This window comes from Capra hircus (assembly GCF_001704415.2).
Source record: "Capra hircus breed San Clemente chromosome X unlocalized genomic scaffold, ASM170441v1, whole genome shotgun sequence".
NCBI classification, from domain to species: domain Eukaryota; kingdom Metazoa; phylum Chordata; class Mammalia; order Artiodactyla; family Bovidae; genus Capra; species Capra hircus.
The window spans coordinates 31,021,805-31,036,445 of record NW_017189517.1 but is presented as its reverse complement, the minus strand read 5'-3'; the positions used below and the strand labels follow the sequence as shown (position 1 = coordinate 31,036,445).

At 42.9% G+C, this 14,641-nt stretch overlaps 1 protein-coding gene across 1 annotated transcript in view; it reads right to left on the bottom strand.

Annotated features, from left to right (window-relative positions):
* Positions 1-10,348, bottom strand: part of LHFPL1 (lipoma HMGIC fusion partner-like 1) — a 48,269-nt gene extending 37,921 nt beyond the window's left edge. Inside the window, exon 1 of the mRNA XM_005700257.2 lies at positions 9,967-10,348. Within this exon, the coding sequence (XP_005700314.1) occupies positions 9,967-10,348 (382 nt within the window). The remainder of the gene's footprint in view (positions 1-9,966) is intronic.
* Between the last annotated feature and the right edge of the window lie 4,293 nt (positions 10,349-14,641).

The window sequence follows — 14,641 nt, the reverse complement described above, 5'->3', positions numbered from 1 at the left end:
AGCTGTTCTCAATATTCAGTGAGGCCAGAGAAAAAGATATGGACCTAAAGAAAAAACAAGAAGAGTTTAAATAGGAAAACAGAAGGAACTTTCTGATGGTGAGAGAGGGTTTAGAAACTAATAAGAATGACCAATTAAGGTTAGAAATTCCCTTCAGTGGAATGCTTAAAATTAGAAGACATTCTTATCTGTCTGATAGTCTTAAAGGAAATGAAACTGGTCACTCAAAAGACTTTTCTAGGCTCTGGAATTTATCCAGTGGCAATGGAACAGCACTCATTTTTTTTTCTTACTACAGATAAACTGAAATCATATGCTATGAAGAGGTATGTACCAAAGTATGTGATCCCGGAGTATACACAATGGGTTAAGGACAGAATTGGAAACGAAACCTCAACCTTTTCCTGCTTTCAGTGTCTACCGTTTGAGAGAAGAGTTAACGAAAAATGAGCTTTTCCACACAGAGTAGGAAGAAAAAAACACATGTCTGTAAAAGAATATCAGTTCTGTATTCCAGCCTCCACACTCAGATCTCTGGGATGGGCATGAGCTCTCGACTTTTCAAGCAGGGGCCTGTGTTAGCTAAATGCCTTTCCCGACATGGCTGGAGAAACCTTCCACCTTCTCCAGCCCTCCTGCTCCTTAGACTTTGCCATGCTGAGAAGTTCAAGTCACAGATTACCTTTTCCAGGAAACCTTTCCTCACCATCCCCAGTGCCTACCCCAAGCAAAGTTACATATTCCTTCCCTCTGCTCCAGAAATACCCTGTGCTTACTTCTGTGATCAGAATATTCTGTGATATAAGCCCTTAAAACTGCCACCTGCTTTTATTACTGGATTGTGCATTCCTTGAAGGCAGGTATCATATTTCTCTTCAACTATGTATCCTTGTTACCTACTTATTACCTGGTATGTAATAAGTGCTCAATAAATGTGCCTGTGTCAGAGTATGCTCTGCCTATCTAACAGACAGCTTCCTTTGCTCCCACCTCCCAAGGGGGGAGCCTTCTGAAAGGATCTCCATGGTAGAGATGAGAGGTCATCCTAGACACTCAATACAGCTACAGAATTTCAGAGAAGGAAAGGCCTTTGGAGAGTATCTACTCCAGTCCCTCTCCACTACAGATGTGGGTGCTGAGACCCAGAGAGGGAAAGCAATTTACTCAAGCTCGCAGAGCCAGTTGCTGGCAATGCTTTTCTTACTAATAAGAGAGATCCTTAGAAGTGTTATTCTTCTAGAGACAGGTGTCCAGAAATGATCACTTTTTGGCAACAGCATCTATAGTAGGCACTCGGAATCTTATAGGCATTAAGATTCAGAGAAACAGCACGACGGCTTAAGAGAACAATACAATATTATGTATTTGAAAGTTGCTAAGAGAGGAGATCTTAAATGATCTCACCACAAAACAATTATGTGAGGCGATTTATGTGTTCTCTAACCTTATTGTGATAATCCTTTCACAATGCATACGTGCATCAAATCAGTGTATTGTACACCTAACATGCAATGTTATGTCAATTGCATTTCAATGAAGCTGGGGAAAAAGAGAAAGAGAAAGAGATTGGGTTCTGTAGTCCCAAGACCTAATTTCAAATTCCAGCTCTGCCCCCTAGAGGTTGTGTGACTTTGGCAAGCTACTTAATTTCTCTGTGCCTCAGTTACCTCATCTTTAAAATAGGAATAATAGTACTGTAACTTACAGGGCTGTTTCAAAAAGTAGTACTCATAAAGCTGCCAGGCACATAGAATGTGCTCAATAAAGATTTATCACTATTATTAAACAGCAGCCTCTGCCTCTGGCTTTTCCTTCACTTTCTACTTATATTCACCATGCTAATTTCTTCCTCACATTTTTGTCCTCATAACAGTTGAAAAGTCAAAAGCAGAACAAGGCTTGATTGAAAAGTCACCTGCTTGGAGTTGTTTTCTTGCAATTTTTCTCCGGCACCAAGTCAGAAAGTAGGAATCTGCCAGGTATGTGTTCTGCCCCAGTGCAGGTGGCCACATGCTCTTCTCAACCTGCCCTACCACCCCTCCCATCCCCCATTCTCCCTCCTGCCTTTCAGACAGGTGAGCACAATAGGTTGTAAACATACGTCATGAACTTGTAACATACAAGTGCATACTTCATTGCACTTGTATCAGAGGATTATATCACATTTGATCATAGATGGATAAAGATGTCCAAGGAGACAAATTATTTTAAAAGCAAAGTCACAGGGTCATTTATCCTCATTGTTGAAAGGTTCTGTGAAGACCCACGAGATCTTCTAGAACTAACACTCAAAAAAGATGTCCTTTTCATTATAGGGGCCTGGAATGCAAAAGTAGGAAGTCAAGAGATACCTGGAGTAACAGGTAAATTTGGCCTTGGAGTACAAAACGAAACAGGTCAAAGGCTAACAGAGTTTTGACAAGAGAATGCACTGGTTATAGAAAACACCCTCTTGCAACAACACAAGAGAAAACTCTACACATGGACATCACCAGACAGTCAATATTGAAATCAAATTGATTATATTCCTTGCAGCCAAAGATGGAGAAGCTCTATAGTCAGCAAAAAACAAGACTGGGAGCTGACTGTGACTCTGATGATGAACTCCTTATTGCCAAATTCAGACTTAAATTGAATAAAGTAGGGAAAACCAATAAGCCACTCAGGTATGACCTAAATCATAGCCCTTATGATTATACAGTGGAAGTGAGAAATAGATTCAAGAGATTAGATCTAACAGACAGAGTGACTGAAGAAATATGGACGGAGGTTCATGACAGTGTACAGGAGGCAGGGATCAAAACTATCCCCAAGAAAAAGAAATGCAAAGAGGCAAAATGGTTGTCTGAGGAGGCCTTACAAATAGCTGAGCAAAAAAGAGAAATTAAAGGCAAAGGAGAAAAGGAAAGATATACCCATCTAAATGCAGAGTTCCTAAGAACAACAAGGAGAGATAAGAAAGCCTTCCTCAGTGATCAATGTAATGAAATAGAGGAAAACAATAGAATGGAAAAGACCAGAGATCACTTCAAGAAAATTAGAGATACCAAGGGAATATTTCATGCAAAGATGGGCACAATAAAGGACAGAAATGGTATGGACCTAACAGAAGCAGAAGATATTAAGAAGAGGTGGCAAGAATACACAGAAGAACTATATGAAAAAGATCTTCATGACTCAGATAACCATGATGGTGTGATCACTCACCTAGAGCCAAACATCCTGGAATCCAAACTCAAGTGGGCTGTAGGAAGCATCATTACGAACAAAGCTATCGGAGGTGATGGAATTCAAGTTGAGCTATTTCAAATCCTGAAAGATGATGCTGTGAAAGTGCTGCACTCAATATACCAGCAATTTGGAAAATTCAGCAGTGGCCACAGGACTCGAAAAGGTCAGTTTTCATTCCAATCCCAAAGAAAGGTAATGCCAAAGAATGCTCAAACTACCACACAATTGCACTCATCTCACACACTAGCAAAGTAATGCTCAAAATTCTCCAAGCCAGGCTTCAGCAGTACGTGAACTGTGAACTTCCAGATGTTTAAGCTGGATTTAGAGAAAGCAGAGGAACAAGAGATCAAATTGCTAGCATCCATTGGATCATCAGAAAAGTAAGAGAGTTCCAGAAAAGCATCTATTTCTGCTTTATTGACTACACCAAAGCCTTTGATTACGTGAATCACAGTAAACTGGAAAATTCTTCAAGAGATGGGAATACCAGATCATCTGACCTGACTCTTGAGAAATCTGTATGCAGATCAAGAAGCAACAGTTAGAACTGGACATGGAACAACAGACTGGTTCCAAATAAGGAGAGGAGTACGTCAAGGCTGTACATTGTCACCCTGCTCATTTAACTTATATGCAGAGTACGTCATGTGAAATGCTGGGCTAGATGAAGCACAAGCTGGAATTAAGATTGCTGGGAGAAATATCAATAACCTCAGATATGCAGATGACACCACCATTATGGCAGAAAGTGAAGAAGAACTCAAGAGCTTTTTGATGAAATTGAAAGAGGAGAGTGAAAAAGCTGGTTTAATATTCAACATTCAGAAAACTAAGATCATGGCATCCAGTTCCACCATGCATGCATGCATGCCAAGTCACTTCAGTCATGTCCAACCCTGTGTGACCCTATGGACAGCAGCCCACAAGGCTCCTCTGTCCACAGGATTCTCCAGGCAAGAATACTGGAGTGGGTTGCCATTTCCTTCTCCACCAGTCCCATCATTTCATGGCAAATAGATGTGGAAACAATGGAGACAGTGAGGGGCTTTATTTTGGGGGCTCCAATATCACTGCAGATGGTGACTGCAGACATGAAATTAAAAGATGCTTCCTCCTTGAAAGAATAGCTGTTACCAACCTATACAGCATATTAAACAGCAGAGACATTACTTTGCCAGCAAAGGTCCATCTAGTCAAAGCTATGGTTTTTCCTGTAGTAATACATATATGGATGTGAGTAGTTACCTTTGCTATGGAGACAAGGGAATACGATCAGGGTATGAAGACTTCAACAACATCAGTAATAGTCTATTCCTTAAGCCTTATGATACATATATCTGGAATATTTCATACTATACTTTCAAAAATAAATAAGTCAGCCTGAGAGGCTATGTAGAATCCAGAGTGCCAGGCATCAGCTCTTATTTGGGAGGTTTCAGTTCACTTCAGTCACTCAGTCGTGTCTGACTCTTTGCGACCCCATGAACTGCAGCACAGCTGGCCTCTCTGTCCATCACCAACCCCCGGAGTTCACCCAGACTCATGTGCATTGAGTCGGTGATGCCATCCAGCCATCTCATCCTCTCATCCCCTTCTCCTCCTGCCCACAATCCCTCCCAGCATCAGGGTCTTTTTCAATGGGTCAACACTTCTCATGAGGTGGCCAAAGTATTGGAGTTCTAGCCTCAGCATCATTCCTTCCAATGAACACCCAGGACTGGTCTCCTTTAGGATGGACTGGTTGGATCTCCTTGCAGTCTAAGGGACTCTCAAGAGTCTTCTTCAACACCACAGTTCAAAAGCATCAATTCTTTGACGTTCAGCTTTCTTCACAGTCTAACTGTCACATTCATACATGACCACTGGAAAAACCATAGCCTGGACTAGACGGACTTTTGTTGGCAAAGTAATGTCTCTGCTTTTTAATATGCTGTCTAGGTTGGTCATAACTTTCATTCCAAGGAGTAAGCGTCTTTTAATTTCATGGCTGCAGTCACCATCTGCACTGATTTTGGAGCCCCCCAAAATAAAGCCTGACACTGTTTCCACTGTTTCCTCATCTATTTGCCATGAAGTGATGGGACCAGATGCTATGACCTTAGTTTTCTGAATGTTGAGCTTTAAGCCAACTTTTTCACTCTCCTCTTTCACTTTCATCAAGAGGCTTTTTAGTTCCTCTTCACTTTCTGCCATAAGGGTGGTGTCATCTGCATATCTGAGGTTATTGATATTTCTCCCGGCAATCTTGATTCCAGCCTGTGCTTCCTCCAGCCCAGAGTTTCTCATGATGTACTCTGCATAGAAGTTAAATAAGCAGGGTGACAGTATACAGCTTTGATGTACTCCTTTTCGTATTTGGAACCAGTCTGTTTCTCCATGTCCAGTTCTAACTGTTGCTTCCTGACCTGCATATAGGTTTCTCAAGAGGCAGGTCAGGTGGTCTGATATTCCCATCTCTTTCCGAAGTTTAGGAAGGCACTAAGGAATCTGCATTTAATAAGCACACCAAGAAATTCTTATACAAGCACTTCAAGGACCACTCTGAGAAACACTGTGATAGAACTTCCTCTCTAAAGAGATTAAACAGCCATTAAAAAGAATACATTTGAATCAGTCCTAATGAGGTGGATGAAACTGGAGCCTATTATACAAAGTGAAGTAAGCCAGAAAGAAAAACACCAATACAGTATACTAATGCATATATATGGAATTTAGAAAGATGGTAATGATAACCCTGTATGTGAGACAGCAAAAGAGACACAGATGTATAGAACAGTCTTTTGGACTCTGTGGGAGAAGAAGAGGGTGGGACGATTTGGGAGAATGGCATTGAAACATGTATAATATCGTATATGAAATGAATCACCAGTCCAGGTTCCATGCGTGATATAGCTTAGGGCTGGCACACTGGGATGACCCAGAGGGATGGTATGGGGAGGGAGGTGGGAAAGGGGTTCAGGATGGGGAACACATGTATACCCGTGGCGGATTCATGTTGATGTATGGCAAAACCAATACAATATTGTAAAGTAATTAACCTCCAGTTACAATAAATAAATTTATATTTTAAAAAAGAGATAAAGAAAAATCAATGACACCAGTGCATAAAGCCCAGGGCTGAGAGTCAGAAGGCCTGGACCACATTCTCTGCTCTGCTTCAAATCTTCCACATGAGTCTTTGTTAACAGGTTAACTTCTTTAAATACCATTTCCCAAACAGAAAGCCACTTTTATAATCCTTGCTCAACATGGTAAAGATAAGTTAAATGATGACTGATGACAGCTTGGAAGACTTTTCAGGAAATGCTTGGTTTGCAGAGAAGATAATGGTTTTTAGAAAACACCACCCTTTCCTTGAATCACATTCTCAGTGATCTGTCTCCAGTGGCAATTTTCATTCAGCTTGAAGCATGTAGCATTAGGATCTTACATGGAGCAAAACAGTAGCACCTGTCTGGGTTTGTTGAATTCTATCTGCTTAACTAAACCAAAACAAAAAAGTCCAGAGTGGTAGTTCTCACTTGGGTTGGGGAAAGGGAACACAGCACACACATCAGGGTCACTGGAGAAATTTTTTTAAAAAACATGTAGCCTTCCACCTGTTGCTATGTATATCAGTATGGGAAAGAGTGAGAGAGAAACCATTTTTTTAAGCACTCCAGGTGATTCTGATACATTCCCTGCTCTAGAAAGATTCTTGGCCTCCCTCAAGTAACCTGATCCAAGATCTTACACTTTTTCCTGCCAAGACTTCTTTATATTTACTTCTCACCTATTTCTTCTTCAGTTAGCTCTCACTGAAGGTAGAGGATAATTCACAAGCATCTTGCATGTGTATACACAGGGGAATGTAAATAATGACCTTATTCTCTGGGATCAGGGGCCAGCTGGTTGGAAACCTCAGCATCCCCGGGGTTGAAATAATCTCCTAACCAGATGTTTCCTTCCCTGGTTAGAGGAGGGCATGAAGGTCCCAGTGGAAGGCTCTCTGGACCCTACACTTGTCCAGCTGGATTGGCTGCAGGTGGAGCAAATAGGACCCAAGGGCCCCATCAGGTCACCTTGCTGAATCTGACTCAGGCCAGCAGTTCTTTATTTCTTCCTGTCTCTCCCACTTCCCACCACTCATCTCTGTGGACAGCCGCCAAACTGGGGAACAAAAGTCAGGCAGAGGGGAGGGAGTAGTTCTTAATGGATACTCCATCTCTTCAGTGGTTTGAGGTCTGGCAGAGATAAACCAAACCTGAAACAAATGGGCTCCTCCCCCTGATATATTTTGGTTAATGCACTAGCTGCTGAGAAGCAGTCCGGCCTGGAGCAATGAAATCAATTTCCCTCAGTTGAACAACAGGCTTCAACTTAACCCCCACAGCTCTTTCTCTTATGTCTTTTATCCGTGTAGCTCAAAACACTCTTCAGGTTTGGCTTTCTGCCACTAACAGTGCCCATCTCTGAGGAGTGAGGCACAAGATCCCTGAAGAACCTTGGATAATGGTTGTATGCCAAGGGATGCCTAGAAAATATGATACATTCAAGCAGGCTTTACCATTCCTTCACATCTGATATAACCTTGACAGGCTCCAGTTTCTAAAAAGGAAATGAAAATGACTCTTAGTTGGCTGGTATTACAGATGGGGAAGTTGTGGAAATTCAGCCATCTGTCCAATATTATTCCCTTGCCCAGAGAGAAACCTTGTAGCACACCTTGGGTCTTAATTCTTTCCATGACTACTGTCAAATGGCATTTTAGTCTTGAGTTTTAAAGATCTTCATCTAAGCGTAAACACTGTGACTGTGTTCTTATGAGCAATAGCCAATGGGAAATATAAAATGGCAGAATCATATGAGATGAAACTTATACTGATGTTTCTGTTGCCTCTGCATGACATCTGCCACTCAGTTAAAGTTCTTCCCCACTCAGTTTATGGATTAGTTCGTTAGATTAGAATGTTAATTCAAATTTAAAATTTTTACAATGAGTCTAAGGAAAGAGGGAAACAGAAAACATCACCTTAACTGGCACAAAAGAGAATCTGGTACTTTTCATAAGAAGGCAAGGAAATCATATCTTAGCTTAGGGTTTCTCAACCTCGGCACTATTGACATTTGGGACCAGATATTTCTTTATTTTGGGGAGTAGGCAACTGTTTTATTCTTATGCATTGTGGTATATTTAACAACATCCCTCACCTTTATCCACTGATTGTCAGTAACACCCTCCCGAATATGTGATAACCATAAATGTTTCAAAGACATTACTAAATGTCTTCTGGTGGGGGTGGGGGGTGAAGGGTGTAAAAAGTCAGTCCCTGATGAGAAGCACTGTCTTAGCTCCTCACTATCATTGCACCCCAAGACCACTTGAATGCAGTCATCGGAGAGAAGAAGAAAATTAGGATCTGGGCTATCTTGCCAATGAACCAATTCAAGGAAAGAAGGGAAGTGAACATGAGAGAGGTCAGTCATTTGCTTAAAACCACAGGGCAACTTAGTGAAAGAGCCAGAAGTGGAATCGAAGTTTCCTGGCTCCAGTCACCCACACTGTGCTGCTAATGGAGATGACAGTTATAATGAATAGGAATTCTAAAACTTCAGGAACAACAACAAACTTCAGCCATAGATTCTACCAGCACTTTTTTCCATTTCCCCATCCAGGTGTGAAAAATAGCTCATATATTCACACACATATTTGCCTGTGTCTAAACTAGCCTTTTTCTTCTCAGTTCAAATGAAACCACTCCCATTGCTTTCCTATTGTCTGCCATTTTTGCATTTTGTTCTTTCTTAGCCCATCCACACACTGCAGCATCCCAGGTCTCCTGCACTAAATTTAGAGGCAGACTGAATGAAGGAAAAGATAAGTAGAGTGAGTCGGGGCCAGAGGAAACCTAGATAGATTGTTGATGGCTACCAGTCAGGGCTAGCCTTAGATGTTGCCAGATAAGCGGTCAACTGCAATCTGCCTGGTAGCTAGCATTTCACTATTAGAGGTGTATTTTTTTGGTGAGGACTGCATATTAAACTCATTCAGTAATTAGCATCTTTGTGTATGTGTTAATGAGATCACGGTCCTCAGATAACTACCAGTAATCAGGGATCTTAGAGGTCAAGTTTACTTGGGAACTGTAATACTAGAGTATAGAGTTGTATACCATACTAGTAGTATACTAGAGTTGTTTCCTCTGCAAAGCAGACCTGGATAATACTGTTAAATAGGCACTCTGCAGGCAAAAGAATGTGATGAAAATCAGGGCCAAAAAACCAGATATCAATTCTGCCTACTAGCCAATCTTGCTGTGAATAAAACCCTGATGTAGATTGCACTTTGGGGAGTCCCAGACCAGGTATTTCAAAGGAGCCCCCATTCAGAGCCTTGCTGTTGTTGTCCAGTTGCCAAGTCATGTCTGATTCTTTGTGACCCCCTGGACTGTAGCACCCTAGGCTCCTCTGTCCATGGGATTCCCCAGGCAAGAATACTGGAGTGGACTGCCATTTCCTTCCCCAGGGGATCTTCCCAACTCAGGGATTGAACCTGTGTCTCCTGCATTGGCAGGCAGATTCTTTACCATCTGAGTCACCAGGGAAGCCCATTCACAGCCTTAGCCCATTCACAGCCTTAGAGCTGGACAAAGAGGAGAAGCTCAGAGTGGATTTCCCTGTAAGGCAACACACCCACTATGCCCACCCGTGCAAAGCTCCCCAACCTCCCCAATCTCAGCCACACAGTCTTACCTCCCACAAACTGTGCAGCTCCCATGCAACGTCCCATCATTCTGGAGATGAGTTCTTCCATGCAGCAGCCCAGGACAGCAGCCAGTGCCACCAGGAGCAGCAGAGCACAGCCAGCACCTGTCACCACTGTGCACATCTGCCAGGCCAGGCTGGGGATGGCACTGAAGCTGGCATAGCGCCCACACTCTTCAACCATGATCAGACTCTGCCCCTCTCCCCTCACAGGGTAATTGCACCTCCGGAATGTGCTGAATGACACTGGCTTCCCCAGCTGAGATCCAAAGAGCCAATAAGGCAGGAAGTAACTGGTAGAACTGGCCACGGCGGTAACAAGGGACAGGAAGGCCCAGAGGGTCCCCACCAGGGTCAGGCTGCTCCTCATAGTCCCAGGTTTCTCGGTGGGGATGGGGAGATGAGTCGATTCACAGCACCAAGTGCAGAAAGTTGTCATGTAGGCTCCACCAGCCTAGTTTTCATCTGCCTGGCCAGCCCCAGGGCTCAGTCATGTGCTTCTTGGCCCTTACTTCTGGATAAGGTTATTGTCTTGAGGACCATTTGGGTCCCTATGGGATTCTGCTCTCCACCACTTTTCCCATCTTCCCTTCCTTCCACCTGGTTCAGACTTCTATGATCTCTAGGCTGCAATGGAAGAACCACAGAAGTGAATTAGTCACTGTTCCGTCTACTCCAATGCAGCCTGCCTGAGTGTGTGAATGCTAAGTCATTTCAGTTGTGACCAACCCTTTGTGACACTGATTATAGCCCGCCAGGCTCCTCTGTCCATGTGATTCTCCAGGCAAGAATACTGGAGTGGTTTGCCATGCCCTCCTCCAGGGGATCCTCCCAATCCAAGGATTTAACCCACATCTCTTACATCTCCTGCATTGGCAAGCAGGTTCTTTACCACTAGCATCACCTGGGAAGCCCAATGCAACCCAAACAGACAGCTTTTAGTTCTTGACATCTAGCTTGGAACAAGGGGTAGGAGGGAGGCCTGAATCAAACCTAGGCTCTCCAGAGAGCCCCCAGTTTCTGATGGAATGACCTTGTTTACCTGAGGCCTGGAAGGAGGTACTGCCACAAGAGGGCCAGGAACCAAGGTGCTTTCAGAGAATGAAGGAAGAAGGAAGATCACTCACAGCGCCTGCCCATACTCCAAGGGAAAAGATGGAAGGAGCACTCACCTTGGAGTTAAAGCATGTGCCCATTTGACCTTAGTAGGATATCCAAGAGAGCACTAACTTGGGCTTTCTCAGTATTGCATCAGTTAGGTTGAAATGGGTAAATAAAATAAGGGGCACCTAGTCTCATTCCCTATGTTCATCACTGAGTGAGCTCTGTTCAGTCACTTTTCCCCAAGAACAAAATGGGAGGCACCTTCCCAAACAGTGAGAGTTGTTTAACACTAAACTGTCTACTAAGAAGAGCTGCCCAGTCCTTTGCTGAATATAATCATGAAAACTTCTCTCTCTGAAACAGATCTGGTTCCCCCTGCCTGGCCGCAGGAACATAGATCTCGAGCTGTAAGGGCTTTTCAAAATGCCTTTTGGAACAAGTCATCTCAGATTCAAGACGCTGAGTGCCTTTTTAGATCTAATCTCCTCAGCCCAGCTCACAAATGGCTTTCACAGACCCCACTGTCAAAAATCAACTGCTTCCCTCCCAACTACATTCATCTGCCATTGCATTCTGGCCTGTTTCTCGATGAAAGCAGCCAGAGACCACACTGCAGCCTGCTGACAGCACTGTGAACATCTCCAGCAAACAGATGGTGGAATCTGTTTCAGAAACTTCTTCATGATTCATCACCACTGCTTAAAGTTACAGGTGGTGGGAAAGGGGAGAGGGGGGTAGGGGACCAAAGGCAGGGAAATTATAGGAACTGTCCTTGGGGTCACCACCTTGCCAGTTGAGACATGGCCAGAAACAAGTAGCAGTTGTACTCAGGGTCTCAAGGACCTTGCCCAGCCATGAGTCGTGTCACAACTATCATCAAACAATGTCTGGCATGAAGCAGGCACTGCCATCCAAGTATGTTTAATGAAACCCATTCTAGAGAAGCATCCAATTTCTAGGCTAGCAGAAATCTTGATGAATCACCTAATTCAAACTTTTTTTTTTTTACATATGCGGAGATGTGGCCTTGTAAGTGGGTAGTGATTTCCCCCAAATCATGGAGAAGCTAGCAAGCAGCCAGACTGGAAAAAGAAACCCAATGTACAGATGCCTAAGCCTGTACTGTTGTACTCCACAGTGCAAACCACCCTCCTCCTCTATCACTGTACAGATGGAAATACGGAGAGGAAATGATTTCCTCAAGGGTAAAGAACTAGTGAAGTACCCTGGCTGGATCAGAGTCCAGTTATCCGATTCTTAGTATAATGCTCTTTTCTTGCTTCACCACAATTCCCCTCCCAATACAGATATATTGTGTGCTGTGTGTTTTGCGCAGGAAGGGAGCAGAGACTATAAATTGCAGGTGTTTACTTTGGAATGTTAGGGCTTGGGAAGAAAGTGCCCTGAGCTGGGCCCCAGGGAATGAGGCTTTGTGCCTGAGAGTTGGGGGAATGAAAGAAAGATGTGATGCAGGGTTGAAAGCCAACAGGAGAAGTGAAACTAGTCTTGAGTAATTGCTGTTAGAAAGCAGGTATGCTTGGCCGCAATGAGGTAATGCCTCTGCTTGCTATATTAGAGCATGTAAGATTATGGAAAATGCAAGCAGCTCTCTTTTATGAGATCACTTCCTGGTGAAGAAGCCCAGGCCAGAGGATGAGAGGAAACAAGCTGATAAACAGCTGCTGGGTGCACCATCATATTCCCTTCCAAGACCATTGTTTCATGTGCTCTGCCAAACAATCTCCTCAGGTTGGTAAGAAAGGTAGTATCCCCTGGTTTACAAACGAGCAAATATGGAATCTAGAAGAATGGTACTGATGAAGCCATTTGCAGGGAAAGAATGGAGATGCAGATGTAGAGAGTGGACTTGTGGACGCAGTGGGGGAAGGAGAGCAAGATGAATGGAGAAAGTAGCACTGACATGTATACACTATCCCGTGTAAAGTAGATAACTAGTGGGAAGCTACTGTAGTCCAGCCTGGTCCTCTGTGATTACCCAGAAGGGTGGGATGTGGGGAGGGGAGGGAGGCTCCAGAGGGAGGGGGTATATGTATAGTTACTGCTGTTTTGCATTTTGTGTGGCAGAAACCAACATTGTAAAGCAATTTTTCTCCAATTAAAAATAAATTTTAAAAAGAAAGCTAAGGAACTTGCTCAAATTTACACAGTGACTCAAATGGCAGCACCATCATTTCTCACCTCTCACTTCACTCTCCCCATATTCTTCCTCATCTCCCCAAAAGTGTTTTGACGAAAAGCCTCCATGGTTTCCCACCCACAATGGCAAATCTGTTTAAGGATGATGAAAAAAATCAGACAGGAAGGACAGGCAAGGCAGGAGGAAAGCGACTTTCTCTACCCAGCATGTCACCACCAGGACCAGGGCATTAGATGTTTCAAGTTTGTAGTCAGAACTAACCCCATATGTCCACCATGAATGTTTATCATCTTGAGAGCAAGTCCCAGGACAAAAACCAATAGAAGGGCAGAGAGTATAAGGCAGAGAAAGGGACTAAATCGGTGAGTGGTACCTGGACTATACTAAAATAGGAGCAGGGCTTCTGATATAAGGTAATCACCATCTGTGCCAAGTCAGGCTGTTTAAAAAACTATAAGGCTACCAACCACTGTTACCATCATTTCATTTTATTTTTTTTTTTCATTTTATTTTTATTTTATTTTTTTTTAATTAATTAATTAATTTATTTATTTTTTTTAAATTTTAAAATCTTAAATTCTTTCATTTTAAAGATGCCATTTTGAAGCCAAGAGATAGGAAGCTGGAATTACAAAATTCAGTTTAAATTACATATGTTTAGCTTTAGAAAAACTCATTGGCTTTCAGAATTTAAATTAAATACTTTCAACTTCAGGAAAAACTTTCTTCTTATCTCATTTAGAACTAGGATGTCCAACCACGCTAGTTAACTTGGGACTAAGGGATGTGGGATTGTCAGGGATGAAACTATTAATAGGAAAGTCCCCAAATGGATGAGTTAGTCATTCTATCTAGGACTAGAAGTGTGGTGAGCCAGCACAATCCATGGACAGCACGTTGAGAATCACTGACACAGATAATTTTCTCTTGCTCTCTCTCCAGGACTCAAACAATAAAAAGTGAAAAGTGACCATGGAATTAAATAATGGAGAGATGAAATCTTTATATCCTGAAGGTAAAATCTTTCTGAATCATAGGCTTGACCTCATGCAGTCAAAAAAGGGAGGTCAAAGATCCCATTGCTCAATATTTTCTGAGCACAAAATAAACCCCAGCCCAGCTTCTCCTATGGCAATGGGCCATGTGGGGTCTGCACGTACACTGTTATACGTTCACACAGAGAAATGCATTCAACCAAATGTTTTGAGTTACTGCACCACCTATCATGGAGTAACCTCCCTTCATGACAGCCCTCCAAAGCAATCAAGTTCATTCCCAGGAGCTAGCCAAGTCTCTTTTACATTCACATAAATAAAAGTCACACACAATGCTATACTTCACTTTACTTCTCTTGTATATTTCATGTAGCAATCACTTTGTTTCCCTGTCCTGGAAGGCCTC